This window comes from Rhinopithecus roxellana, chromosome 9, assembly GCF_007565055.1.
Source record: "Rhinopithecus roxellana isolate Shanxi Qingling chromosome 9, ASM756505v1, whole genome shotgun sequence".
Taxonomy (NCBI): domain Eukaryota; kingdom Metazoa; phylum Chordata; class Mammalia; order Primates; family Cercopithecidae; genus Rhinopithecus; species Rhinopithecus roxellana.
In genome coordinates, this window is record NC_044557.1 from 24,823,420 (window position 1) to 24,851,406 (window position 27,987).

Consider the following 27,987-nt stretch of genomic DNA (forward strand, 5'->3'; position numbering starts at 1 on the left):
TGTTTTTGTTTAAAATGAAAAGTTTATTTGCTGAGTACACCAAATAGGATGCAAGCACTGCCATGACAAATATACAGAAATATGCAGATCAACATAAAACAGTAATTTAGTTTAAATGAAGGGAAATCTCTTAAATGTTATGACAACATACTCCCAAGAACCTTTTCTTCAGTTAAGTTAATTATACATTTCAATAAAATAAACGGTAATGGATTAGTGGATGTTAGCTTGTGAATTTTTCTTAAAAATAAAACTCCAACTCTATTAATCCATGCCAGTTAAACACTATAACTAAAATTTCCAAGTAAGCGCAAAAGGAGATGAAGCAGTTAGTTACCTTTTTTGCTTGAACAGTCCAGAGGAAAATGGTTACTATAAATACAGCAGGCAAACTGTTAGACTGACCTATCTAGAACATAGTGTACTAAATTTCAGTCTCAAATTGTGCTAAATGCTCATCATTAGTATGGCACATTTGGTCCATGATGTGGTTTAATGCCAAGACAGATCCCAATTTGTTACAGAAACACATAGATTACTGTTGCTTTTTGTTTTTAAATACATATATTTTAAAAAGCCAGGTATACTTCCACATACAAAGGCAGGTTTCCCAGGAGAAATTTATAGGAAGTAGTCTGGGGTGCGCCGTGTAACATGAGGCTCGCCGCGACGAGGTGCTGGGTCAAACTGAAGGCTGTAAATGGCAAAAAAGGAAGCAAATAAAGGATTTGACTTTGCAAAGTAAACAAATGAATAAAGAAAAAGACACTGTAGTAGAAAGAGCAGTCCTGCTTTCCCACCATGACCACATCACTTATGGCTGGAATGGCCATGGGCAAAGCACTGCAGATGCTCCCATCCCAACTAACGGCTTCATAGGGCTATGGTGAAAATTTAAGAAGACAGAATATCTGGTTTGGTGCCTGGCATAACAACTTCTAAATATTATTATTTAAAAACTTAAACAAAGATTAAGTAATATTAAGTTTAAACAATTGTTTAATATTATTTAACAATAATATCATTTTTTTTTTTGAAATGGAGTCTTACTCTGTCGCCCAGGTTGGAGTGCAGTGGCATGATCTCGGTTCACTGCAAGCTCCGCCCCCCTGGTTCACGCCATTCTCCTCCCTCAGCCTACCGAGTAGCCGGGACTACAGGTGCCCGCTACCATGTCCGGCTAATTTTGTTTTTGTATTTTTTTTTAGTAGAGACAGGGTTTCACCATGTTAGCCAGGATGGTCTCCATCTTCTGATCTCATGATCCACCCGCCTTGGCCTCCCAAAGTGCTGGGATTACAGGCATGAGCCTCCGCACCCGGCCTAACATCACTATTTTCTTGAGTGTTTCTGGTATGAAAGGCTGGTGGGGTTTTCCAGTTATTTTCGTGCCTCTATTGAGATGACCAGGTTTTTTTTTTTTGTTTTTTTTTTTTGAGATAAGAGTCTCGCTCTGTCGCCCAGGCTGGAGTGCAGTGGCGCAATCTCAGCTCACTGCAAGCTCCGCCTCCCGGGTTCACGCCATTCTCCTGCCTCAGCCTCCCGAGTAGCTGGGACTACAGGCGCCCGCCACCTCGCCCGGCTAGTTTTTTTTTGTATTTTTTAGTAGAGACGGGGTTTCACCGTGTTAGCCAGGATGGTCTTGATCTTTTGACCTCGTGATCCGCCCGTCTCGGCCTCCCAAAGTGCTGGGATTACAGGCTTGAGCCACCGCGCCCGGCCGAGATGATCAGGTTTTTAAGCCCTTAATATTAATATGGTTTATTATATTGATTTTCATGTTTTGAACCAACCTAGCATTCCTGGGATAAATCCCACTTGCTCATGAGGTGTAATCTTTTTTTTTTTTTTTTTTTTTTGAGACGGAGTCTCGCTCTGTCACCCAGACTGGAGCGCAGTGGCCAGATCTCAGCTCACTGCAAGCTCCGCCTCCCGGGTTCACGCCATTCTCCTGCCTCAGCCTCCCGAGTAGCTGGGACTACAGGCGCCGCCACCTCGCCCGGCTAGTTTTTTGTATTTTTAGTAGAGACGGGGTTTCACCGTGTTAGCCAGGATGGTTTCGATCTCCTGACCTCGTGATCCGCCCGTCTCGGCCTCCCAAAGTGCTGGGATTACAGGCTTGAGCCACCGAGCCCGGCCGATGTGTAATCTTTTTATATATTGCTAGATCCAGGTTGCTGGTATGTATGTTGAAAAATTTTATATCTGTATTCGTAACAATGCTGGTCTGTGTTTTTTTGCCTTTGTCTACTTTTGGTATCAAGGATAATAATGCAGGTATGAAAGAATGAATGGAGTAGTCCTCCTCTTCTGTTTTTTGGAAGTGTTTGTGAAGGATTGGCATTAACTCCTTTTTATTTTTGAGACAGGGTCTTACTCTGTTGCCCAGGCTGGAGTGCAGCAGTGTGATCATGGCTCACTGCAGCCTCAGCCTCCCTGTGCTCAGGTGATCCTCCCACCTCAGCTTCCTGAGTAGCTGAGACTATAGGCTGAGCCACCACACCAGGTTAATTTTTGTATTCTTTGTAGATACAGGGTTTTACCAGTTACCCAGGCTGATCTTGAATCCTGGGCTCAATCTGCCTGCCTTGGCTTCCCAAAGTGCTGGGATTACTGGTTAGAGCCATCGCACTTGGCCAATTCCTTTTTTAAACATTTGTTGGACTTCATCAGTGAAGCCAATTGGGCCTGGCCTTTTATTTGTGGGGAGTTTTAATTTTTTCATTTATTTATTTATATTATTTTAAATTAAATAGGGACAAGGTCCTGCTATGTTGACCAGGCTGTTCTCAAACTCCTAGTCTCAAGCAATCCTCTCAGCTTGGCCTCCCACAGCTGGGATTTACAGGTGTGAGTCACCATGCTGGCTCAATATTTTCACATTTGAAAGGTCACTGAGATTTCATACTCTTTGAGTCAGTTTCAGTAGTTTCTTTCTAGGAATCTGTCCATTTTATCGAAGTAACTGAATTTGCCGGCATAAAGTTATTTATTCTATTCCCTTATAATCCTTTTTATTTAAGTAAGGTCTCTAGTGATTTGGTAATTGAGTCTTTTTCTTTTTTTTCTTGCCAGTCTAGTTAAGGCTTTTCAAAGAATCAACTTTGGGTTTTGTTGATTTGTTCTGTAATGATTTTCTACTGTTTATTTCCACTCTAAACCTCGTTTCATAAGCTTACATCAGGTTTAGTTTACTCTGCTTTTTCAAGGTCCTCAAGTATAAACACAGGTTACTGATTTTAAACCTTCTTTTTTTTTCTTTTCTGAGACAGGGGTCTTGCTCTGTTGCCCAGGCTGTAGTGCAGTGCTGTGATCACAGCTCACTGCAGCCTTGATCAACTGGGCTCAAGTGATCCTCCACCTCAGCCTCCCACACAGCTGAGACTACAGGTGCTTGGCACCATAACTGGCTAATTTTTAAATTTTTTTGTAGAGACGGGGTCTCCCTATGTTGCCCAGGCTGGCCTCAAGTGATCCTCCTACTTTGGCCTCCCAAAGTGTTGGGATTACTTGTGTGAGCCACAGCATCGAGCCATGTTAATGATGTCTAATTTCATTTCCTTGTGTTTAGAGAATATACTTTTTAAGAATCCAATCTTCTTAAATTGCCTGAGGCATGTTTTATAGTCTAGCATATGACTATGTTTCATGTTTACTTGAGAGGAATATATTCTGCTTTTGTTGGGTGTTGTTTTATAGACATTAGGTATACAGTCAGTTTACAGTGTTGCTCAAGTCTTCTACTGCCTTCATCTCCTGCCTAGTTGTTCTATCCAAGAGAAACAGTTTCTGTTGCTTAGTTTTTTCTTGTGTAGAGGTCACACTCTCTTGTTCTTTCCATGTCTTATAATCTGTGGTTGAAAAATTGGACATTATAGATAATATATTGCAGTAACTCTGGAATTCGTGTCCTTGGGGACTGATCTTGTGTTTTTGGTGGTTTATTATTTTTGTTTAGTGACTTAGCTGAACTAACTGTAAAGTCTACTTCCCCCATAGTGTGCAGCCCCTGTGACCCTGCTCAGATGTTTTTACTTTTTTTTTTTTTTGAGACGGAGTTTTGCTCTTGTTGCCCAGGCTGGAGTGCAATGGCGTGATCTCAGCTCACTGCAACTTCCAACCACCCCCTCCCAGGTTCAAGCGATTCTCCTGCCTCAGCCTCCCAAGTAGCTGGGATTACAGGCATGCGCCACCACGCCCAGCTGATTTTTAGTAGAGACTGGGTTTCTCCATGTTGGTCAGGCTGGTCTCAAACTCTCGACTTCAGGTGATCTGCCCACCTTGGCCTTCCAAAGTGCTGGATAAAGGCATGAGTCACCGTGCCTGGCTGTTTTTACTTCTTTTAATCTTTCACAGCCTGGCTACTGAGAGGCTGTCTCTGGGTAGGCATAAGCCACTTACTGATCAAAGATTGGACTTAAGCCCCCTTGGCCAGTTAAGATCTTAAAGCCCACCCTAATGACCACCAGAAATGTTACGTGACTTGCAGATTGCTATCAAAGCTGAAGGAGTTTACATTTTAGCTTCCCATTCAGTCAGGGACTAATAGTTGGATCTTCATTCTCCACTCAGTCCAGAGAGGGCATGCACATATTCTGCCAGACTGTCAGGGATGAGTGTGATTTTATTTTAAAGCCTGACTTCCTAGGAGGTGCTCCTGGGTCAGAGTAACTGAATGTTCAGTCAATGATTAGAGGTTGTGTTTAAGCCTCATATACCAGTGACGGTTACACCATTTGTTTATCAACCTACTTATCCGTTTCCTGGGGCTGCTGTAACAAATTACCAAACTGTACAGCTTATATAACAGGGATTTATCCTCTCAGAGTTCTGGAGAATACACGTCTGAAACCAAGGTGCTGGCAGGACCACACTCTCTCTGAAGACTCTAGAAAAAATCCTTCCTAGCTTCTCCCTAGCTTCTGATGGCTCTGGCAATCCTTGGCTGGTAGATGAATCACTCGAATCTCTGGCTTCACACAGCATTCTCTCGTGTGTGTGTTTCTTTTCCTCTCACTAAAATCCTGTTTGAATTGGATTTAGGCCCAACCTAATCCAATCCAATTTCATCTTTAATAATTGTATCTGCAAAGATCCTATTTCCAAATAACATCACGTTTTGAGGTTCTGGGTGGACATGAATATCTGGGGGGGCGGGTGGGGACACTATTCAACTCAGTACAATCTATGTGTGGCCTGAAAATATTATCTGAATACCCCACATCCTACTCTGACTACTCCTGAGTGGGTATGGCTAGTGCATGTGCACAGCCTTCTTGTCCCATAGGGCTGACTGTGATCCCAGAAGGGCTCTTCTTGGCTTTTTCCCTGGTGCTATTTGTTGAACAACCTGTTGCTCTGCTCTTTTGTATGTTGCTCCTAGTATCATGGGAGCTATTACAGCCCTCTTAATTGGTCTCCATCATGACATCCACTGTTTTCCACAAAGCACTCAGATTTGGAATTCTCCATCACCTAAGTAAGGTAAGTCCACTGAGGCAGAACTGAGGAATTTCTGTGACCTGCCTTTCCTCCTGAGCAGAACTTCTGTGCCAGTGCGGGCTCAGTGATACCACCTGGTTTATAAGCAGGTGCTGGGGTAACAGCATTGGGAAACCCAGCATTCTCATCCGCCATGCACGCTTGGAGCAGAGCTTCTGCCCCAGGAGCTGGGACAGGGAAGGGGGCCTCAGCCTGCTTAACTGTGTCCACCAAGAGTAGAGCTTCTGTAACTCCAGACTAGGAGAGGTGAGATATGCTGGCATCTGATCTCTGTGAGTGAAACCACAGTCCCAACCCTGGGAGCTGGTAAAGAGGGGGAATCCCTTAGCCTCCTGACTGTACCAACCCAGACTACAGCGCCTGTAGTCGTTTCTGTAAGAGGGATCTGGAAGGAGTTGGAGGGAGCAAGTCATAGCTCAAATGCCACAGACAACGGCTATTATTAGTGAGATTTAGTAGGTTTTCTTGAATTAACTGTTTCTCCATCGGCTGTATGCCCTTAGGATAATTTCCAAAAGCTTTGAAAAATTATTTTGTAAAAGTAATGTTCTCCAGCTAATGGCTGTTTTTGCTGGGGAGGCGCTTTGCTATACTCCTCATCCCACCATTTCAGAAACACCAATCTTCTACTTCTATTTTTAACATTTAAAATTTTCCTTCTGAAAGTAAGTATATACAATTAAAATGTACAGTTACTCACAAGGAATATTTTAAAGTGTCATCTAATTCCATGATAGCAGCCTGGTTCCCACACCGGTAACAGTAATTGGGTGCACTGAAAATAGTAACCACATTCCGATCATGACACCAATTGTATCCCTGCAGGATAAAAACAAATTCAATATTTCATTATAATATTATGATTTTGACACAGATACATTTAAAAAAAATTAAACTCAAAAACTACAGGCACTCTCTGTGGAAATGTAGTCGTCTATATTACTTTATAAGGTCTCCATCTTTAATAGTTTGTGTACCTGTACAGAACCCTGTGCAATTCGTGGGCCTAGGATTCTGTTAAATGCAGCTCGCTAATTGTTGTTTTGCCTTATCTATGCTTGAAATCTTGGCAAGGATGTGTACTGAATTTCTCCCACAATCATAATAAATCTATTTTCCCTCATGAATTATGCCAATTATTCTTTATATATTTTGAAGCTATTACTACGTAAATACAAATTTAGAATACTTTCTTCTTAGAGAACTGGGACAGATTTCATCAATAACCTCTTTATTTCTAACAACACCTTTTATTAGAGCCTATCTCATTCATATTATTGGCTATAATTAGTATTATAGTGTGTGTATATATATACATGCTAATCAGTGTTGTGTGTGTGTGTATATATGTATATGTATGCACACACACACACACAGCCACACACACACCCCTGTGTTGCTCAGGCTGGAGTGCAGTGGCGTGATCTAGGCTCACTGCAACCTCCACCTCCTGGGTTCAAGCAATTCTCCTGCCTCAGCCCCCTGAGTAGCTGGGACAACAGGTACACACCACCACACCAGTCTAATTTTTTGTATTTTAGTAGAGATGGGATCTCACTATGTTGCCCAGGCTGGTCTTGAACTCCTGAGCTCCAGCAATCTGCCTGCCTCAGCCTCCCAAAGTTCTGGGAACACAGGCATGAGCCACCGCACCAGCCTATTAGCTATATTTTTGATATTTTGATTACTTGATATACCAATATACCATTTCCCAACTCTTACCCCTAGTTTGTAGTGTCTTTTTTTTTTCCCTCTTTTTTTTGAGAGAAGGTCTCACTCTTTTGCCCAGGCTGGAGTGCAGTGGTACGATCATAGCTCACTGCAGCCTCAACCTCCTGGCCTCAAGTGATCCTCTCACCTCAGCCTCCCGAGTAGCTGGGACAATAGACATATGCCACCATGCCCCGCTAATTTTTTGACTTTTTTTTTTTTTTTTTTAATAGAGATGAGGTCTCACGATGTTGCCCAAGGTGGTCTGAAACTCCAGGACTCAAGAGATCCTCCCACCTCAGTCTCCCAAAGTGCTGGGATTACAGGAATGAGCCACTCTGTCCAGCCAGTCATTTAGGTTTTAGGTATATCCCAAATAACAGCTACATTTTGATTATTTATCCAATCTAAGAGTCTCAGGCTAAAATTTTAGTCTCTCTTTTTTTTTTTTTTTTTTGAGACGGAGTCTCGCTCTGTCACCCAAGCTGGAGTGCACTGGCCAGATCTCAGCTCACTGCAAGCTCTGCCTCCTGGGTTCACGCCATTCTCCTGCCTCAGCCTCCTGAGTAGCTGGGACTACAGGCGCCCGCCACCTCGCCTGGCTAGTTTTTTGTATTTTTTAGTAGAGACGGGGTTTCACCGTGTTAGCCAGGATGGTCTCGATCTCCTGACCTTGTGATCCGCCCGCCTCGGCCTCCCAAAGTGCTGGGATTACAGGCTTGAGCCACCGCGCCCAGCCTAGTCTGTTTCTTATAATCACTGATATAATTAAGTTTATTTTTACTATATAAATTTGTGTTTTTTTAATCATGCTCCCTTGTCTCTACTGGGCTGGTGAAGTTTTTTCTAACGTCTTGAAGCCACTCCCTACTGGTCTGGAGGGATTATGTTGTTTATATTCCCTTAGTAGTTGTAAAACAGTTAACATTATAGTGGAGAAATCTGGCAGACATCATCTTAACTAAGTGATTAAAGTTGCCACCACCAGCATTGAGACAAGCAGATTTTAGGATCACTTGATAAAATGCACGGAGGAGGACACACCATCTTTCTATGGCATGACTGCCAAAAATGCATACAGTGACTCCCTAACTGCAAGGAAAACATCAAACCCCAACTGAGGGATATTTCTGTAAGATAAAATGCTCCTACTCTTCCAAAATGTCAAGAATGTGGAAAACAAAGAAAATCAGAGAGGATTTCCACATCAAAGTAGAATGAACACAACCTAATCTTTGGATTAGATTATGCACATACAGTATGCACAAAATTAAATTTTGCTATAAAAGACATTAGTGAGATAATTAGCAAAATTTGAATAAAGTGTTCATATTAAATAATAGTACTATATGAACACAAATTTCCCAACTGTGGTAACTATATGGTGGTTATGTGACAGTGTGTCCTTAATTTTACAAAATACATATAGAAACTTGGTAGTAAAGGAGTATTTGTCTGCAACAGATATTCAAATGGTTCAGAAGAAAGTGTGGGGGGTGAAGAGGAAGGGAGACACAAAATGATAAAGCAAATATAGTAAAATATTTACAGTCAGGAATTTGAATGACTCATACAGGGAATTCTGGGGTACTATTTTTGTAACTTTTTTCTAAGTCTCAATTTCAAAAATGAGTTATAATTCTGCTCCGGTCTACTAGTGCTTTCCCTACTTGCTAAAACCAGCAAGTTTTTCCTCTTTTCACCTAGGTAATAAATGGTGAGGAATATTTCTTAGTTAAGTCAAAATGCCTTATTACAGAAGTATATGCTAATCTGAAATAAAGATCATTCTGTAAGGAAAGTACATACCTCCATTACAAGCTGGTGGGCACGAGAAACCAGTGTGAGACCATTGGCATGGTTAAAGGTTTCAGAAATGTCTTGTCCAAATGTGTAGCCAGCACCACGTGGTGAAATACCCCATCCACCACGATCATCCGGATCTGACCATAACAGATCACACATTGGGCCCTGGCCAAGAAAAATAAGTACATGTTACAAATTATTATCAGTCATACTTTATCGTCCTCAAAATGTGGTTATATTTTCTTTTCCTTTCTTCTTCTTTTTTAAACTAAGTTTACCTCATGTGGAACTTCCTGTAAACGATCCAGGGCTCTTATATGATCCAGTGTGTCTATGGATGGAGAGAGGCCACCATGGAGGCAGAATATCTGTTTATGAATTAACAAAAGAGAATGTATTTGTTTTACTAACTGCTAACAGTTAACAAAGAGTAAATAATGGTTAAAAGTGTCAGTCCAAATAATGCCAACATTTAAACACATTTTGTTCATCTTTTTTTCTTCTTTACCCCTTCTCTGGTCAATGGTATCCCCATCCTTGGGGACCCCCCATTAAATTTTTTTTTTTTTCCCCTCCCTCCCACCCTTCCTCCCTTCCTTTTCTCTGGCCAATGGTATACCCATCCCTGGGACCTACCATTAAATTTCTTTTTTTTTTTTAATCCCCTTCCTCCTTCCCTCCTTTCTTTTCTTTCTGTAGAGATGGAGTCTTGCTGTGTTGCTGAGGATGGAGTGCGGTGGCTATTCACAGGCATGATCACTATGCAATGCAGCCATGAACTCCTGGGCCCAAGCAATCCTCCCGCCTCAACCTCCTGAGAAGCTGCGATTACAGGTTCATGCCACTGTACCCAGTTGTCATTACAGCTTCTGTTGGTTATCGCTGATATACACAATTTTTTGTTTCTCTTACAGCAAATACTCTGATTCTTGTTACTGGCTACAATAAATTTTCAGTTCTTTCATATTTTCTAAGTACATGATCAAGTCATCTACAAAAATATTTTTGTTTTTTCTTCTCAATGTTTACACCTTCTAATTCTTTTTATTGCTTAGTGCATTGGCCAGGACTTCTAAAACAAAATGGAATAATACAAATGTTTGTTTTGTTTTTTGTAAACTACCTAGTTTCAAGTCCATGCTCTAGGTATTCTGAATCAAAGAGAATAATATAAGTTTTAACAAGCATTTTCTGATTTTGATTTGTTTTTTTTGAGACAGAGTTTTGCTCTTGTTGCCCAGTGCAATGGCGTGATCTTGGCTCACCGCAACGTCCGCCTTCCGGGTTCAAGTGATTCTCCTGCCTGACCCTCCCGAGTAGCTGGGTTTACAGGCATGTGCCACCATGCCTGGCTAACTTTGTATTTTTAGTAGAGACGGAGTTTCTCCATGTTGGTCAGGCTGGTCTTGAACTCCCGATCTCAGGTGATCCATCCGCCCTGGCGTCCCAAAGTGCTGGGATTACAGGCGTGAGCTACCTCGCCTGGCCTGATGAGAAGATTTCTAATGTTTAGCTGATAGTATAACCAGCATTTGTTTATCCACTTAATATTATTATTTTATAAAATAACTGAGTTTTGAATCATAAATACAGGAATTTTTTTTCCAAATGATTTTGGTTTATTTTTCTGTGCATGCCACGTCTGGTTTGGCATTGAGGTTATACTAGGCTTATGGTGTCAGTTTTGAACTCTCCGTCTTTTCCCAAGTTCTAGAACACAGAAATTATATGTTCCTTAAAGGTTTGGTAGAATTAGCCTATAAAACTATTTATACCTGGCTGCTATTGGTAGTTTACTTATATTGGATGAACTTCTGCAAGCCAAGTTTAATAATTGGTATTTTAATACAGTAAGCTTCATTCAACTTTTTAAATTTACTGCACTAAAGCTGCACCTGTTCTTGTGATACACAAGCTCCTGCACAGTTATAATTATGCCTTATTTCGTTCCTAGTGTATTATGTGCCTTCCCTCTTTTCTTCTAGATCGGTATTGTCCACTATTATTTCTTTTCTAGTAACGTTTCAGAAAGAGAGGAAGGAAGGAGGAAGGAAAAAATATATAAAAGCTCTACTAACACACCCATTTAAAAAACCAGATACTTCATTAAAACTGACAGACTGTCTTTTAAAAATCATTCTGTCCAGCAATTTTATTGAGGACTATGTGCTTCAAAACAATTAAAAACAACTTTAATGAAAATTTAACATCTTTTAAATTCACATTTTAAAAAGTCCAGGCAAAGTATTGTCCTTTCAAATTAATCATGGCAGTGTCCAAAATCACAGCTGAGAAAAACAGACTGTCAGGATTACACAGAGAAAGTTATAACCAAATTATATTCCCACAAGCAGTCTAAGAGAGAATTCATCACATTCTTGACAACTCTGGGTTTTTATAATTTAAGAATTATGGAGTTTTACTATGTTTTATATTTATATTTATTTTTTGAGATGGAGTCTCACTTTGTCACCCAAGCTGGAATGCCGTGATACGATCTCGGTTCACTGCCACCTCTGTCTCTCTCAGGTTCAAGTGATTCTCCTGCCTCAGCCTATCAAGTAGCTGGGATTACAGGCATGCACTGCCATCCCTGGCTAATTTTTGTATTTTTAGTAGAGATGGGTTTCACCATTTGGCCAGAATGGTCTTGAACTCCCGACCTCAGGTGATCTACCCACCTCGGCCTCCCAAAGTGCCAGGATTACAGGTATGAGCCACCTTGCCCAGCCTTTGTTTTATATTTAAATTTAAATCAGTTCATGCTTACAGTGATTATCTCTAGAAATGACAATAGGAAATTTGCATAATTTCTTCTTATACTTTTGAATGTTTCATGATCTGTCTGCACTGCAGAAATAGCATTTGTTTCTATTTTCTTTTTTTGTTCTTTGAGATGGAGTTTTGCTGCTGCCCAGGCTGAAGCATAGTGCTGTGATCACGGCTCACTGCAGCCTTAACTTTCTGGGCTCAAGAGATCCTCTCACCTCTAGCTTCCTGAGTAGCTAGAACCACATGCATGCGCCACTATGCCTAGCTAATTTTTAAATTTTTTTGTAGAGACAGGGTCTCACTACATTGCCCAGGCTGGTCTTGAACCCCTGAACTCAAGCGATCCTCTTGCCTTGGCATCCCAAAGTACTAGCCACTGTGCCCAGCCAAGCATTCACTTCTCAGGGAAGAAGGTGTAATACACAATATAACATTTGGAATTACCATGAAAATAGAAATGAAAAGTTATTCATGGTAACCAGCAAAAACTGTGTGTATATGCAGAGATAGTTTTAAATATCATCCTGCTTTACTAGTACTATACATCAGTGTCTTAAGCATTTATTTATAATGTTTATCGATATCTTAAAAAAAGCACAGCATATTCTTTGGTCGAAAGATATACATACGTATCTGAGAACAGGAAAATTTGCTGGTCCAAATGTACGTGAAACTTATCCACTTCCCTGCTTTGAAATTTTAAGTATAAGGGAAGGAGGAAAAAGCCAAGGAGATGCAGAAACACAGGTCATATGAATCTAGACCCTAGCTTACCAACAGTCAATCTTTGCCTTCATTTACCTCCTCTCCTCCCAAGATGTGAGCACACACATACATACCTGTCCATCTACTAAAGCTGTAAGTGGAAGATAATCAAAGAGATCTGTAAAATATTTCCAAACGTTGGCATTCCCATACTTTCGCAGACATTCATCATAAAAGCCATATACTTGGGTAATTTGTCGGCTTTCGTGATTTCCTCTCAATATTGTAATGCGTTCTGGATAACGCACCTGGAAGAAAAGGAGTAAAACCCATAGTAAAATCCCATTTTTACTAGTGTCACGTGAAGTACATTAGTCTCCGACCCATTGTTAAACACGGCGCTTTTGGCCACCAGCATATTAAATATTAATTTCATTTTCAAAATAAAAAACTTGCTTATTCATAACCAGGTATTACTGGTTAACATTTGACATGTTTATTATAATCATCCTTTTTCATCATGTTTTGACCACCCTCATCAGAACCTTTAACTAATACTTATATTACTATAATAAACTTGTATCTGATACTTTGTTTCTATTATCTTTTTCATCATCAAATTATTATTACTTTCCTAAATCTTTCTAGAACACTATGACTTCTTACTGTGAGTAGTGCAAATCACAGGTTTGAAGCTGAGACCAACTACTCTACAGATTAACTTCTTCCCTTTTCAATTTTTATTTCCCACAGGAAGATTGGATTTGCCAATAATAACACAAAAACAGGCCCTTGACAAAACTGGGCAAGAATTCAAATGTATTAATAGTTTCCTTTCTATTACAAAACAAAAACATAAGCGACTATTTAGTTAGCAATGTGTCTGATAAGAAATATGAAAAAGCATTGGATTCTGCAAATTAAGCAAAAAGCTGCAAGTATATACTTCAATTCATACATATTTTACTAAGCATCCGTTATGTGTCTAACATAAGTTTGGTGCTATAAAGCCAGACGCCAGGTCTACACAAGTACAGTCATGTGCTGGACAATGTTTTTGTTAACAACAGATTACATGTACGATGTTGGCTGGAGCAAGAGACTATACTACATAGCCTTCGTGTGCAGTAGGCTATACCACCTAGGTGTGTGTAAGTTCCAAAGATGACAAAATCACCTAATGGCACATTTCTCAGAATGTATGCCTGTAGTTAAGTGACCCATGACTATGTAATATATGGCTTCTGCTGTTGAGGGACTAACCTCAGTAAGGAAATATGTAAAGTAAGTAATACAAGGTAGTAAGCCACTTTTGCAGCATAAATAAGGGCTGGGAGAATAAGTTTCCTCATAGTAATTTAGAGTAGAAGGAATAAGGCTAAAATGGTTGAAGGTTACATGAAAGAAGTGAGACCTGAGCTGAGTCTTGGCAGAAAGGTAAGAAATCAGGGACAGAGTAACCTCATGGGGGAAATCAAATATGGAAATAAACAGAGTCCAGAGCACTGATGAAGAAGAAACTTTGATTTGAGCCAGAGTTTATGCTACCAACCGCCAGCAGGCAAAAATTCAGACTAGACTATAAAAGGCCAGGCAAGGAGTTTGAGTTTGTTTCTATACGCAACAGGCAATCAACAGGAAGTAACAATAAAAAATTGTTAAATAAAAGAGATTTCATCGGCCAGCATATGCCAGGTGGATTTGGGGGGGATCAGATCTTGGAGGCAGAAATATTAGTTACCAAGCTATTGCAACCATTGAATTGTGAAGTGATAAACTGTGTGGTAAAAATAGAAAGAGATAGGAACAACAGACTTTTCAAAGCAAGGATTTAAAAAGACTTGTTTATTGAGTCAATATGACGGGTAAGTGATAAAGTCAAATATGATTCCAAGACTTCAGCTATTCAAGAGAATGATACATTTACGAGGAATATATAGAAGTTATCCTTTTCACCTCTCCTTTAAAAAGATGTAAAACCAATTATTATTTTAAGGGGCTATAAACTGAAAGACCATTAAACAGATGATATGCAATACTGTCATTCTTGCTTTTTGCCTAGTTTAAATCTTGAAAAAAATGAATTTCAATAATCATACCTTTAATGCTACAAGAAGAGTCACAGTCTCCACTGAATAATATCCTCTGTCTACATAGTCACCCATGAATAAGTAGTTTGTATCTGGTGATTTTCCACCAATTCTAAAGAGTTCCATAAGATCATGAAATTGACCATGCACATCTCCACAGACAGTAACAGGGCAACGAACCTCTTGCACATTTGATTCTTTTGTTAAAATTTCCTTTGCCTGTTAGAAAAGTGAAATCAACAATTACAAAGTTAAAAGTATCATTTCTTATCTATTAAAAGAAAATTTTGGGGAAAAAACACTTGAAACGTGCCTTATCAAAGCATATGTGAAAACCAAACCATGAGATAACACTTCACTAGAAAGGCTATAAAAAAAGACAGTTACTAGTGTTGCAAACATGTGGATAAACTGGAACCCTCATACACTGCTAGTGGAAATGCAAAATGGTGCAGCTGCTGCGGAAAACTGTATGGCAGTTCCTCCAAAGTTAAACCTAAAATTACCATATAATCCAGCAGTTCCACTCCTAGGTATATACTCAAGAGAAATGAAATCCAGTTATACATGTCCTTGGCAGCATTATTAATAAAAGCCAAAAAGTAGAAACCACCAGATACTGATCAACCAATGATGAATGGACGTAATATATTCATATAATGGAATAGTTATTCAACCATGAAGAAATGAAGTACTGATACATGCTACAACTTTGAAGACATTATGGTAAGTGCAAGAAGTCAGTCACAAATGATCACATAATGTATAATTCCATTTAAATGAAATGTCCAGAATAGGCAAATTTCCAAGGCAGAAAGTCTGTGTTTTAAAAAGAATAATCTTATTATTCACAAGTTTAAAAAGGTCAACAAGTCAAAATTATGCAAATTCTTGTGTAAACAAACATTCTTACACCAATTCATAGGCCAACCTTTAATTTCTTTATTCCAATTATTCTGTATTTATAGAATTAAGTTAGAACATACCATTAGGTGGTCCTGAAGTACAGAATTTATGCTTAAACACTGGCAAATGAAATGTTCTGACTAAATCAAAGTTCACTATTGGCTCGTCTATCTGCCCTCTCTGCCTAATAGCAAAAGACCCCAGAATCAGGAAGAAAAATTTAAAAGCCTCTGAAGTAACAAAACAGACATCATACAAATGATGTACCTCCCCAGTAACCCACCAAAAGAGTCTCTCAGGCCTTATTCTGGGCCTACTGTTATCTACAAAATTCCAACAAGCTATTTACCGAGTTTCCAGGTCCACAACAAAATTAGAAATAGAAAACCAAGAAAGGTAAGAGATGAGCACTGGGAATAATACAGAATGCAAACCAAGAAGAAGAAACAATCGGATGGCTAGCATAGCTAAAACACAGGGCAGGCCGGGCGCGGTGGCTCATGCCTGTAATCCCAGCACTTTGGGAGGCCGAGGGGGGAGGATAGCTTGAATCCGGGAGTTTGAGACCAGGCTGGGCAACACAGTGAGACCTCTGGTCTCTATAAAACCTTTAAAAAATAGCTAGGCATGGTAGTGTGTGCCTATAGTCCCAGCTACTTAGGAGGGTGGGGTGGGGTGGGAAGACAGCTTGAGTTGGGGAGTTCAAGGCTCTAGTGAGCCATGGTCGCACCACTTTGCAGTTAACCCTGGGTGAGAGTGAGACAAAAGAAAAAAAAGGCAACAACACAGCACAATAAAAATCAAACACGGCTGGGTGCAGTGGCTCACGCCTGTAATCCCAGCACTTTGGGAGGCCGAGGTGGGTAGATCACAAGGTCAGGAGATCGAGACCAGCCTGGCCAACATGGTGAAACCCCATCTCTACTAAAAATACAAAAAATTAGTCGGGCATGGTGGCAGGCACCTGTAGTCCAGTCCCAGCTACTTGGGAGGCTGAGGCAGGAGAATGGCGTGAACCCAGGAGGCGGAGCTTGCAGTGAGTCGAGATTGTGCCACTGTACTCCAGCCTGGGCGACAGAGCGAAACTGTCACACACACAAACACATACACACACACACACACACACAAGTCAAACAGGATGAAGTTTAAAGTAGAGTCCAGTAAGCAGATGACAGCTCAGACTGGTGGGAGAGAGCACAATTTTAGGGACAGACAATTCTCTGATAATCTGAAGAGTATTTAAAAACATGGATTTTGAGTTTCATTTTATATTCCTGCTACTCTGCATTTTTGTCAACAGACTTTAACACTGAGTTGAGGGATACTCAACCTGTAGCGATTTTCAACACACACAATAGTTTGTATACACACTGTAGGAATCATAAAGTTATTCTAGTCCCAGATTACTTTATGCCAAATACATGTACCCAGCTTAGACTCTTAATTTGAAGCAACTCTAAACAGCAGGGAAAATGGCAAGTTCTATTCCAACAGAAGTATTCTCTCCAGTGTTCTAAAACATTTCTAAGGTATGATTCTGACTGTACCTCCAACCTCCCTTAATTTTTGCAAAATGCTCATGCTTGGTTCTCCAGCTTTTCTTTTGATTCTAGGCTACCACGTATTCTTCTACGAATGCCTTTTCTGCTTATAGCCTGGTAGGATTCCCAAGAGTTATGGACAATACAGCCCATACTTTCTTCTCCTTGCCTGTAATTAATTAGAATGAGATTATATGCACTGAAGTCTTCCAGAAAACATGGGCTCTCTTTACAGTTTTAATCTAATTGTGTAATCTTAAGGCCTTTATACCCTTCAGTTTCTTTTCCTGAGATCACAAATTAAATAATTTTACCAGAAGCCAAGTTTATTCCACAAGACAGCTCCCAATACACCACAAGCATTCTGCACTCCACATGTTTTTTGCGTATGAAGAACATGGCCAAGGAGATTATATACAGAAACATAATGGTTGTCTGGGAGGTAGGAGGGCAGTGGATAGGGATAGTGGGTAGAGTGCATTTGCTTTTCTTCCTACCTTTCTGAGGTGCTTGCAAAAAAATTTTTTTGAGACAGGGTCTCACTCTGTTGCCCAGGCTGGAGTGCAGTGGTATGAACATGGCTCACTGCAGCCTCAAACTCCTGGCTCAACCAGTCCTCCCACCTGAGCCTCCCAAAGTGCTGAGATTACAGGTCTGAGCCACCGTGACTGGCCAATGTTCGAAATTTCAAAAAACAAATTCTATATTACTTTTTCAAACAGAAAAAACCTGGCTTCTTAAACTTCAAAACAAATTCCAGATGGTAGTAATTATAAAAACGACTACAGTGTTATATCCACACAGTGGAATTTTATTCAGCAATAAAAAGGAACAAAGTCCAGATACATGCTACAATATGGAGGCATCTTGGAAATATGCTAAAAGAAAGAAGCCAAACACACTAGACATAACCCTGGAAATGAAATTCAAATCAAAAGTACACAGAAGAACCGACTGTGGGAATGCTGACAATGCTGCTGTTGGAGAGACTCCAAATACGCAGCCAGGAACTTAGCAACATGCAGAAACTTAGTGACATAAAGAAGTGAAAATGCAAACTTATTGCATAAATGAGGAAAATGGTTTTGATGAGAGGATGAAGATATACCAGAAGAAGTGACGCTAGCAAAAATCTCTTTCTGTATTTGTCAGGAAAGATTACTTTTACTTTGGCTCCTAAATAACAGTTCCTAGGACTTTATAGGTATATTTAAGATTATCTCTTGTATCTTACTAGCCCTTTTTTTTTTTTTTTTTTTAAAAGACACGGTCTTAATCTTTTTGACAAATACAGGTATTTCATGACACTGAAAGAACAAAGGAAGCCGGCGGCAGTGGCTCACACCTGTAATCCCAGCACTTTGGGAGGCAAAGGCAGAGGATCACTTGAGCCCAGGAGTTCAAGATCACCTTGGACAACATGAGGAGACCCTGTCTCTACAAAAAAATGAAAAAAAAAAAAAAAAAAAAAAAAAAAAAAAAAGCCAGGTGTGGTAGTGTATTCCTGTAGTCTCAGCTACTCAGGAGACTGAGGCGTGAAGATAGCTTGAGTCCAGGAGTACAAGGCTGCAGTGAGCTATGACCACGTTACTGTACTCCAGCCTAGGCGACAGGAAGATTCTGCCTTTAAAAAAAAAAAAAAAAAAAAAAAGCAGCTTCCCGGACCTGCCACAAGACAGAGTCAACCAGTCTCTGGAATGGAGTCAAGGAACCTGAATTTCTTATTTCTTTCCCAAGTGATTTTTATGTACACTTAAAGTTTAAGGAAAAGATGGACAACCAGACTATATAAAAATGCTAAAACTTGCACAGTAAAAATTACACACATGTATCACATACAAAGTAGAAAATAATAAACATTTTTAAATGGCTAACTTTTAATTTCAAAGAATTTGTACAACCAAGAAAAGACAAAATACAATTTTTTTTTTTTTTGAGACGGAGTCTTGCTGTCACCCAGGTTGGAGTGCAGTGGCGTGATCTCCATCTCTGCTCACTGCAACCTCTGCCTCCTGGGTTCAAGTGATTCTCCTGCCTTAGCCTCCTGAGTAGCTGGGATTACAGGCGCGTGCCACCATGCCCGGCTAATTTCTGTATTTTTAGTAGAGATGGGGTTTCACCAGGTTGGCCAGACTGGTCTCAAACCTCTGACCCCGTGATCCGCCCACCCTGGCCTCCTAAAGTGCTGAGATTACAGGCATGAGCCACCACGCCCATCTGACAAAATATAAAATTAAAACAAAAAAGAATATGCCAACTCAACTGGAAAAATTCCTCACATTGCACACAACCCTGATAAATCTAGCCTTGTTTTCTTCATGTATTTTGGTATTGCCATTTATTTGTATTGAGGTTCTCGTCCCTTAGAATTTGCTATGGAATAAAAGTCTGCGTAGTGAAGAATTAACCTCATCCGAGGAGAGGTCTGACCTTTGTCCCTGGAATTTCCTGCTTGGTAAAGAGTATCTCTCTGCCGGCGGGGCTCTGACCTGCGGACTGTTAACAATGTGACTTATGATGCGGGCTTTGGGTGACCCCATTATGTTTGGTCTCTGAAGGACTGGAGACTACAGATGTCAGCCCCTCTTGTACTCTGCCCTTACGAGTCTTTTCCCTTGGCTTACTTTAAATTGTATTCATTCCCTGTAATAAACCATAATCATGAGTATAACAGCTTTAAGTGAGTTCTGTGAGTCATTCCTGTGAATCACTGAACCTAAGAGTGGTTGCGGAACCCACTGAACTTGCAATTGGTGCCAGAAGTGAGGCAGTTCTGGGGAGTGTTCCCTGTAATTTATAGGTCACTAAACTTTATTTTTTATTTGTCTGCTGTTCTGAAGGTACATCATGACTAAACTTTTGAAGATGGTGTCAGAGGTGAGAACAGTGTTAGGGACTGTGCCTTCTAACTCTTGCAAAATCCTTTTTTATTACAAAAGTAAACCACATTATAAATAATTTGGAAGGTTTTCTACGACCACCCTATTAAAAAAAAAAGTGTTTTGAATTCAAGCCCATCACTGTCCCCATCTTCTGCTTTTTCTTGCCAGCAAGAATCACTGTCTGGTGTTCATTAATCGTGTTCCCTCTTCACAGCTGAATCTCTAGCACTTTGAACAGTCTGGTACATAGTGGTTCAACTAAAATCTGTTGAATGTACGGGATAAATACACAATGGCAGTATTCTGTCAACCAGTCCTCTCCTTTCTTCTTCACTGCCTACAGGAACAAGCGCCTCTTTTGCTAATCAAGCCGAGAATATACTGAACCAATTCTGAGTGCTCATCATCCAGGACATAAATATCCTGTGGAACTCTTTTAAAGGAAGATTAAACTTAATTATTTCCCTCTCTATAAAATGGGATTTTGAGCCGGGAGTGGTGGCTCACGCCTGCAATCCCAGCACTTTGGGAGGCCAAGGCGGGTGGGTCACGAGGTCAGGAGATCAAGACCATTCTGGCTCACACAGTGAAACCCTGTCTCTACCGAAAATACAAAAAATTAGCCGGGCGTGGTGGCGGGCACCTGTACTCCCAGCTACTCAGGAGGCTGGGGCAGGAGAATGGCGTGAACCTGGGAGGCGGAGCTTGCAGTGAGCCCAGACTGCTCTCCAGCCTGGGCGACAGAGAGAGAAAGACTCCGTCTCAAAAAACAAACAAAATAAAGGGATTTTGAGCAGAATTAAACTACAGCCTACACACTGTATCTTACACATCAAAAAAAATCCAATTATGCTAAAAAGTTAATTCAAATAAGCTTTTTTCTAAGATTGAATAGGTGAGAACACTTAAATTCACCACTGTATCCCAGTCTCAAAATAAAAACGATTGTCTTTGTATAAAATATTCACTTAATAGACTTCCAATGGAGTTTTGCACATTTTTGGTGTAACATGATGCTATTATAACGCAAGTCAGGAATCTCAGGTTGCACCTCAGGATTGTTTTAATTCATCTGATGGCAAAAGTATCTCGGTCAAAAAACAATTTACAAGGAATGATGATAAATATTTCTAAATTACAAAGGACACAACAGCAAACCAGTTCTAAGCTTGGGTACTTGAGCTCTCCCATTCTCCAGAAAGGAAATGGAATCTGTAATACACAGAACTCCTTCCCAGGGTTAATATGATTTTTTTTTCTTTTTTTTTTTTTTTGAGATGGAGTCTCCCTCTGTTGCCCAGGCTGGAATGCAGTGGCGCGATCTCGGTTCACTGTAAGCTCGGCCTCCCGGGTTCATGCCATCCTCCCGCCTCAGCCTCCCGAGTAGCTGGGACTACAGGCGCCCGCCACCATACCATGCCCGGCTAATTATTTTTTTTTTTGTATTTTTAGTGGAGACGGGGTTTCACCGTGTTAGCCAGGATGGTCTGGATCTCCTGACCTCGTGATCCGCCCGCCTCGGCCTCCCAAAGTGCTGGAATTACAGGCGTGAACCACTGTGCCTAGCCGTTAATATGATTATTAATGAAATTTAGAGTTGAAAAGTAACATACAGGAACTATTAGATCACATTTGGTCATTAAGGAAGAAAAGATGTCCTCATGCAAGTTTCTTTAAACAATCTGGATTAGGTTTACATTTCATTACATTTACTTGAAGGAAATCAGTTCAAAACAATAAAAAATTTCTATAATACAGACTCAGATTTCTCAAACAGATTATGTCTGTAATTTTAATATCATTCTTCTAGAAAAAACTACATTCAGAAAACAATCTAGGAAAATAAATTAAGCATTAATTCCACCTTCAATTTCTGGCATTTTCGTTTCCTTTTACCAAGGAAGAGCTTCATTCACCAAGTCTTTTATAACATTTGTACTAAAGAAAAAAGACCGTGGAGAAAAAATTTCTACAAGATCTTCAAATAAGAATAAAAGGCACACACAGCAATTAAAGGTAGGCAATGAAAAGAAATTTTACATTGTAAATATCTTCACTTTATCTATTTAGGTATACAATTTGACATGTCATATATAAAGTAGAGAAATGTAACAAAGTCCACTTTCCTGCCATTAGCAATAGTTCATGCTAGTCTGGTTTGGTTTAATTTCTTTACCGGTCCACTAAGAGGCTGGCTTAGCAAGGAAAACAATGATTTGTTCAGTCACTAGAATTGGGTCTTGACCCTCTATTTCACTGTAATCATGCCATTCTTCGTTATAATAAGAAAGGAGCTATTTTATCACTGCATTTCAGATTTTATCCATGGACCACCAAAGCTGGCACTAATTTTTGCTCAAGGGAAATTAAAAATGGAAGTACCAGTTAGGCATTTTGCCTGTCAAGACCACTATTTTTATTTTTTAAGCTGTAATCAGTCACAGAAAGTAATCTAAAAATGTTTTCTCAATTCACAAAAATCACTCATTTCTACCAGGATCTAATCTTCTTTAGGATGGTTTTGGGCATTAGGAACAAGCATACTATTTCATATTAGGAATGAGGTCATATCCTAAAGATATTTCTGCTTATTTCGAGGCTAACGCCAGGACTCAGAAACGTTACATCAGTTCAATGTAAAATCTACATATTTATACTTCTAAACAAGCCTCAACATTTTTCTCAATAGGTACTTTATAATCACCAGAATAAAGATCTGCCAGCACACAAACTGGCTGAACTCCCCGCCCCCCACCTAAAGAATCATCACGAACGTTCTTCAGTTATAAAATTTATCAGATCAAAGAGCTTAAAATTTTTACTCTTTCTGAGACAAGAGTTAAATATAGTTCTAGTCACAGAGTGTCCTGAGCAGTGCCAGCCTGGCTCTCTAGGCACACAATCTTCTAAAATAACTGCATACTGCTGATGCAGGAATGAATCACAGAAGCAATTTCTCTGCACCCACAAGAGGAGTCAAATTCACAATTAGCTTCAAAAGCTGGATTGCTAATTTAAGTTAGTGTTAAGAGCTAGTCTTCTCAGAAGACAGGCCTTACTATTTTATGCAAACAATTTTTCACCAGGCAGAAATTAACCTTGGAAGCCAGATACACCATATCATTCATACTCTTATTTTTTGTAGTCATTCACCCACTGGCACTAGGACAGATTTTATTTTTGCTACTACCTCGGAATAGGCCTTTACTAGTACTACTCTGGTCTTGATTTCAGTGGACTCCAGTCTTTTTTTTTTTTTGGAGATGGAGTCTCTCGCTCTGTCGCCCAGGCTGGAGTGCAGTGGCGATCTCAGCTCACTGCAACTTCCACCTCCTGGGTTCAAGTGATTCTCCTGCCTCAGCCTCCCAAGTAGCTGGGACTACAGGCACATGCTGCCATGCCTGGCTAAGTTTTTTGTATTTTAGTAGAGATAGAGTTTTACCATGTTGCCCAGGCTGTTCTCAAACTCCTGAGCTCAGGCAATCCACCCACCTCAGCCTCCCAAAGTGCTAGGATCACAGGGGTGAGCCACCGTGCCCAGCCGACTCCTTCAGTTTTTAGGCAATCTGAATTAGAATAGAAATTTAAGGAAAAACCACCACATGATGTAACTTTCTATAGAATAGTATTTCCAATAGAATAAAAAAAACATGGTATTAAAAAAAACCCAAAAATGGAATCACAAGGAATTAAATAAAGATAATCTATATAATTAGGTTTGACTTTTACTTTTCTTATATATTCTTTCTACATGCCTGCTACTCTTGCCCTGGAAAGGAAGGGCAAGTATTAAGCAGACCAAGTCAGGAGTAAAGGTACTTCACACAACTGCTATTAATCCCAGTACTGTGTGGTTCACATAACAGGGAACACTCCTTTTCAGGGTTCTATAGCCACTATATAAAAAAAATCTCCTTTGAAGTACATTTACCACAGAAAAGCCATATCGGCACATCTATTTATTTTTCATTTCTTACAAAAGAAAATGGGGTGACATTTAAGATTAAAACTTTCAGCCTTCCTTTATCTAACATTCACTGAGTGCTTACTTCTCATTAGGACTTTACATGGACAGTATTTTTTTTTTTTTTTTGAGAAAACTGCACTCTGTCACCCAGACTGGAGTGCAGTGGTATGATCACTGCTCACTGTAATCTCTGCCTCCTAGGGATTCTTGTGTCTCAACCTCCCAAGTAGCTGGGAGTGCAACACTACGCCCAGCTAATTTTTGTTTGTTTTAGGAGAGGCAGGATTTTGCCATGTTGGCCAGGCTGGTCTCAAACTCCTGGCCTCAAGTTGATCTACCTGCATCAGCCTCCCAAAATGCTGGGATTACAGGCGTGACCCACTGTGCCCGGCCAATGGGTAATATCTTTGCACTCACAACCAACCCAGGAGGATTGGGACATATCATCTCTGTCATAAGGAATCAGAGGTGCGGAAAGACTGACGGCTAGCAAGCTGTGAAGCAGGACTGGAACTCAGATAGGATGAACGCTACACTTGTTATGTATCAACAAGGAGGATAGGGGTAGGGATATAAAACGGAACTAGAAACTAAGGTCAGAAAACGTATATATGTATATATACACATGCACACACAAACCACAAAACTAGGTCATAGCTGCCAGAAGAGGGCTGCAAAACTAAGCACGGCTCAAAAGAGTAGAGATAAGAGTATTATCACACTTCTCCATCCCACTGGCAACTCCATCAATGGGGGTAGAGAACAAAGATGAATGAATTTCACTAACAAATTCATGTTTTGTGGGTGAGTACAAATATTCAAAGAAAAAAAAATGGGCTGGGAGTGATGGCTCACTCCTGCAATCCCTGCACTTTGGGAGGCCAAGGTGGGAGGATCGCTTGAGCCTGGGAGTTCAAGGCCAGTCTGGGCAACATGGTGAGACCCCATACAAAAAAAATTACCCCGGTGTGGTGACACATGCCTGTGGTCCCAGCTACTTGAGAGGCTGAAGTGGGAGGGTCCCTTGGGCCCCAGAGGTCGAGGCTGCAGTGAGCGGTGACTGCCCCATTGCACTCCAGCCTGACTGATACACCAAGACTGCAAAAAAAAAAAGCTAGTAAGATACAAGAGAGAATCTTAAATATACCTGTGAAGTCCTAGGAACTGTTAGTCTGATTTATTTAGGAGCCGAAGTAAAAATAATCTCTCTCGACAAATACAGAAAGCTTCCTCAAGTGATCGTTGACACTCCGGTGTGATTATTTCAAAGTACAGCAGTGGTACAATATTCTTCTCTAGGAGTTCACCTTAAAATTATTAGAAAGTCAATGGGGACTGTGCATGAGGCTCGTGCCTGTAATCCCAGCACTTTGGGAGGCTGAGGGATCACATGAGGTCAGGAGTTCTAGACCAGCCTGGCCAACATAGCAAAACCCCATCTCTACTAAAAATACAAAAATTAGCAGTGCATGGCGGTGTGTACCTGTAATCCCAGTTACTCGAGAAGCTGAGGCAGGAGGATCCCTTGAACCCAGGAGGTGGAGGTTGCAGTGAGCAGAGATGGCACTACTGCACTCCAGTCTGGGCTACAGAGTGAGACTCTGTCTCAAAAATAAAACAACAAAAAGAGTCAATGGAAAAAACTGATTCAACTAACACTTTGCCCATAACTTCAAGTCTGTATTCTGATGCTCATAGGTTAACTGACTCAGCTCATTTCAAACCTGTACATTTCACTTCGCATTAGAGCTTGAGAGAGATGTTTAAAGCATACATTTTAAGACTCACGAAATTACAGGTTATCACAATAAAAATGAACGTCGACTGAAGCCACAAGCAAGCAGTTTGTTTCAGAAAGAGAAAAATACCACCTGCTTGGCACTTCTATATACAAAAATAAATCCTCCTGTGTTAACACTTACTTACTACACAAAGGCCCCGGCCAACATTACACCCGTTAAAAATACTATTTTAACTTAACACCATCTATTAGTGCTCCTTTCCTAAGTAAATTTCATGATTTTAAGAGTGCCCTAAAATTAGACTAGCAAAATCTTTTCTTCATCCACTTCTGCGACATCATGACTTCCAAACATTATGGTTAAGAAAATTGTATACATTACATCTTAACATCGTTACTTCTTCATGGACTGCAAGTGAGAATTTTTAACATAAAAATACACGAAAATTATTTAGTCCACCTTGTAAAGGATGAATTTGGAAAACTCTAGACTTTAAAGATGGAGAGATCGAAATAATTCCAGGAGTTAAGAAAACAATGGATACAGAATTCAGAAAGTGAACATCACACACGATGTACAAGAACGAAATTGATCACCTGCATGTACTATTATTCTTTGGAAAAGAAAAAGACTTTATATATATTAAAAACAAAAATAACTTTCTGCAAAGTGTTATCGTGCATGAAAACACACATCCCACTTATTTCCAGCAAACACTGTTCCCAAACTTAAGACCAGCTCTCGTTTCTGAAAATCAACGCTTTACTTCCAAGAGCCACTCAACGCAAAGACCAGTCACCATCTGTTTCCACCAAAGTCAACCTCTATTTTAAAAATCACAGTTGGCCATCACGCCTACCTCTCCACAAACAAACGCTTGACACATTCAAGAGTCAGTGATTTTTTTTTTTTTTTTTTTTTTGAGACAAGGTCTCGCTCTGTCACCCAGGCTGGAGTGCAGTGACGCGATCTCGGCTCACTGCAGCCAGCCTCCACCTCCTGGGCTCAAGCGATCCTCCCACCTCAGCCTCCCGAATAGTTGAGATTACAGGCACCCGCCGTCACGCCCTGCTCATTTTTTAAAAAACTTTTTTTTGTAGAGACGGGGGCCTCACTGGTCTCTAACCTCTGGGCTCCAGGCTGGTCTCTAACTCCTGGACTCAAGCAATCCTCCCGCTTCGGCCTCCCGAGTAGCTGTGACCAAAGGCGTGAGCCACCGCGCCCGGCTTGAGTTAGTGATTTCTGAGGTGCCCCGTTCACCTGACAAAAATTCTACATTTATTAACAAGTTCATTAATAGGCACGACATTCTGGTTAATTTTAGCTGCATTTTCAGAAACTGGTCTGAAATTGGTCCTTTTCGGATGCCGCTCTCGTTATTCCACTAGGGAAATGCCAGAGTGGCAGGAACTCCAGTGGAGCGCAGGCGACCCCGACCAACCTCCAGCTTGGCTCCGGGGGCTATGGTTCCCCGCCCGCCCGCACTCGAGCCTCCCACGACCGCGATCTGGGCCGCCGGCCGGGGGCGTGGGGCGTGTCCCACGCAGTGGCAGAGAGGCCGGGCGAGGGCAGCCCAACGCCCCGGGGCCGGAACGGCTGGGCCGGCCGCCCGGGTGGACGCCGGAGCCGGACCCACAGCCCCGCGGGTCCCCGGTGGGCCGCGCCGGGCCAGGGGCCAGGGGGCGGACAAGCCGGGACGGGCAGGAAAGCTGCGGCCCGTCCCAGTTCCGCGCTCCCGCACTCGCCCCCGCGGCGCCCTCACCTTCTCGCACAGCGTCCGCACTTGGTTCTCGTTCAGCTGCTTACACTCGTTCAGCTGCTCGACCCACTGGTCCAGCTCCTTGGTGAACGCCTTGTCGTCCATGGCGGCCCGATCCCGATGCGGATCCCGAGCCCCGGCCCGGCCGCCGCCCTCCCCCCTCCCCACCCGCCCCCGGCCCCGGCCCGGGCGCCGCTCCCCTCTCCCTCAGCCGCCGTCGCCAGATCCCACAGGGGGAGGACCGAGCCGGGGAGGGCGGCCGCGGTCCCCGCGCCCCGCCCAAACCCAGCAGGCGGCTCCGAGCGCGAGGCCTGGAGGAGACCCCCGCCCGCCCTTCCCCGCCCGACCGCGCGCCGCGGGAGTCGGTGAAGGACGCAGGGAGGTGCCGGAAGGGCGGCGCGGGCCCTCTGACTAGCTCTCGCCGGACGAAGGCCGCCAGCTAACCGCTTCAGGCCCGCCTCACGCCTGCTGGCCTCTCCCGGCTATCTTTCCCCTTCTCTCGCTCTTTCTCTTCCCTCCCTCCGGGTTTCCGTCATCGCTCGGGCATTTCCGCCGGGAAAAGGCGAGCAGGCGGCGCCGCCGGGACACGGCGCGCTAGGGGCAGA

The 27,987-nt window shown here is 41.6% G+C and overlaps 1 protein-coding gene across 1 annotated transcript; it reads right to left on the reverse strand.

Moving 5' to 3' along the window:
- On the reverse strand, window positions 1-27,883 carry PPP2CB (protein phosphatase 2 catalytic subunit beta). Its single transcript, XM_030937789.1, has 7 exons — window positions 27,386-27,883; window positions 14,595-14,804; window positions 12,630-12,803; window positions 9,297-9,386; window positions 9,022-9,183; window positions 6,203-6,321; window positions 1-694 (listed from the first exon to the last, which is right to left on the reverse strand). Exons 1-7 carry the CDS (start codon window positions 27,485-27,487, stop codon window positions 622-624), a joined length of 930 nt encoding a protein of 309 aa, XP_030793649.1. The 5' UTR covers window positions 27,488-27,883; the 3' UTR covers window positions 1-621.
- Between the last annotated feature and the right edge of the window lie 104 nt (window positions 27,884-27,987).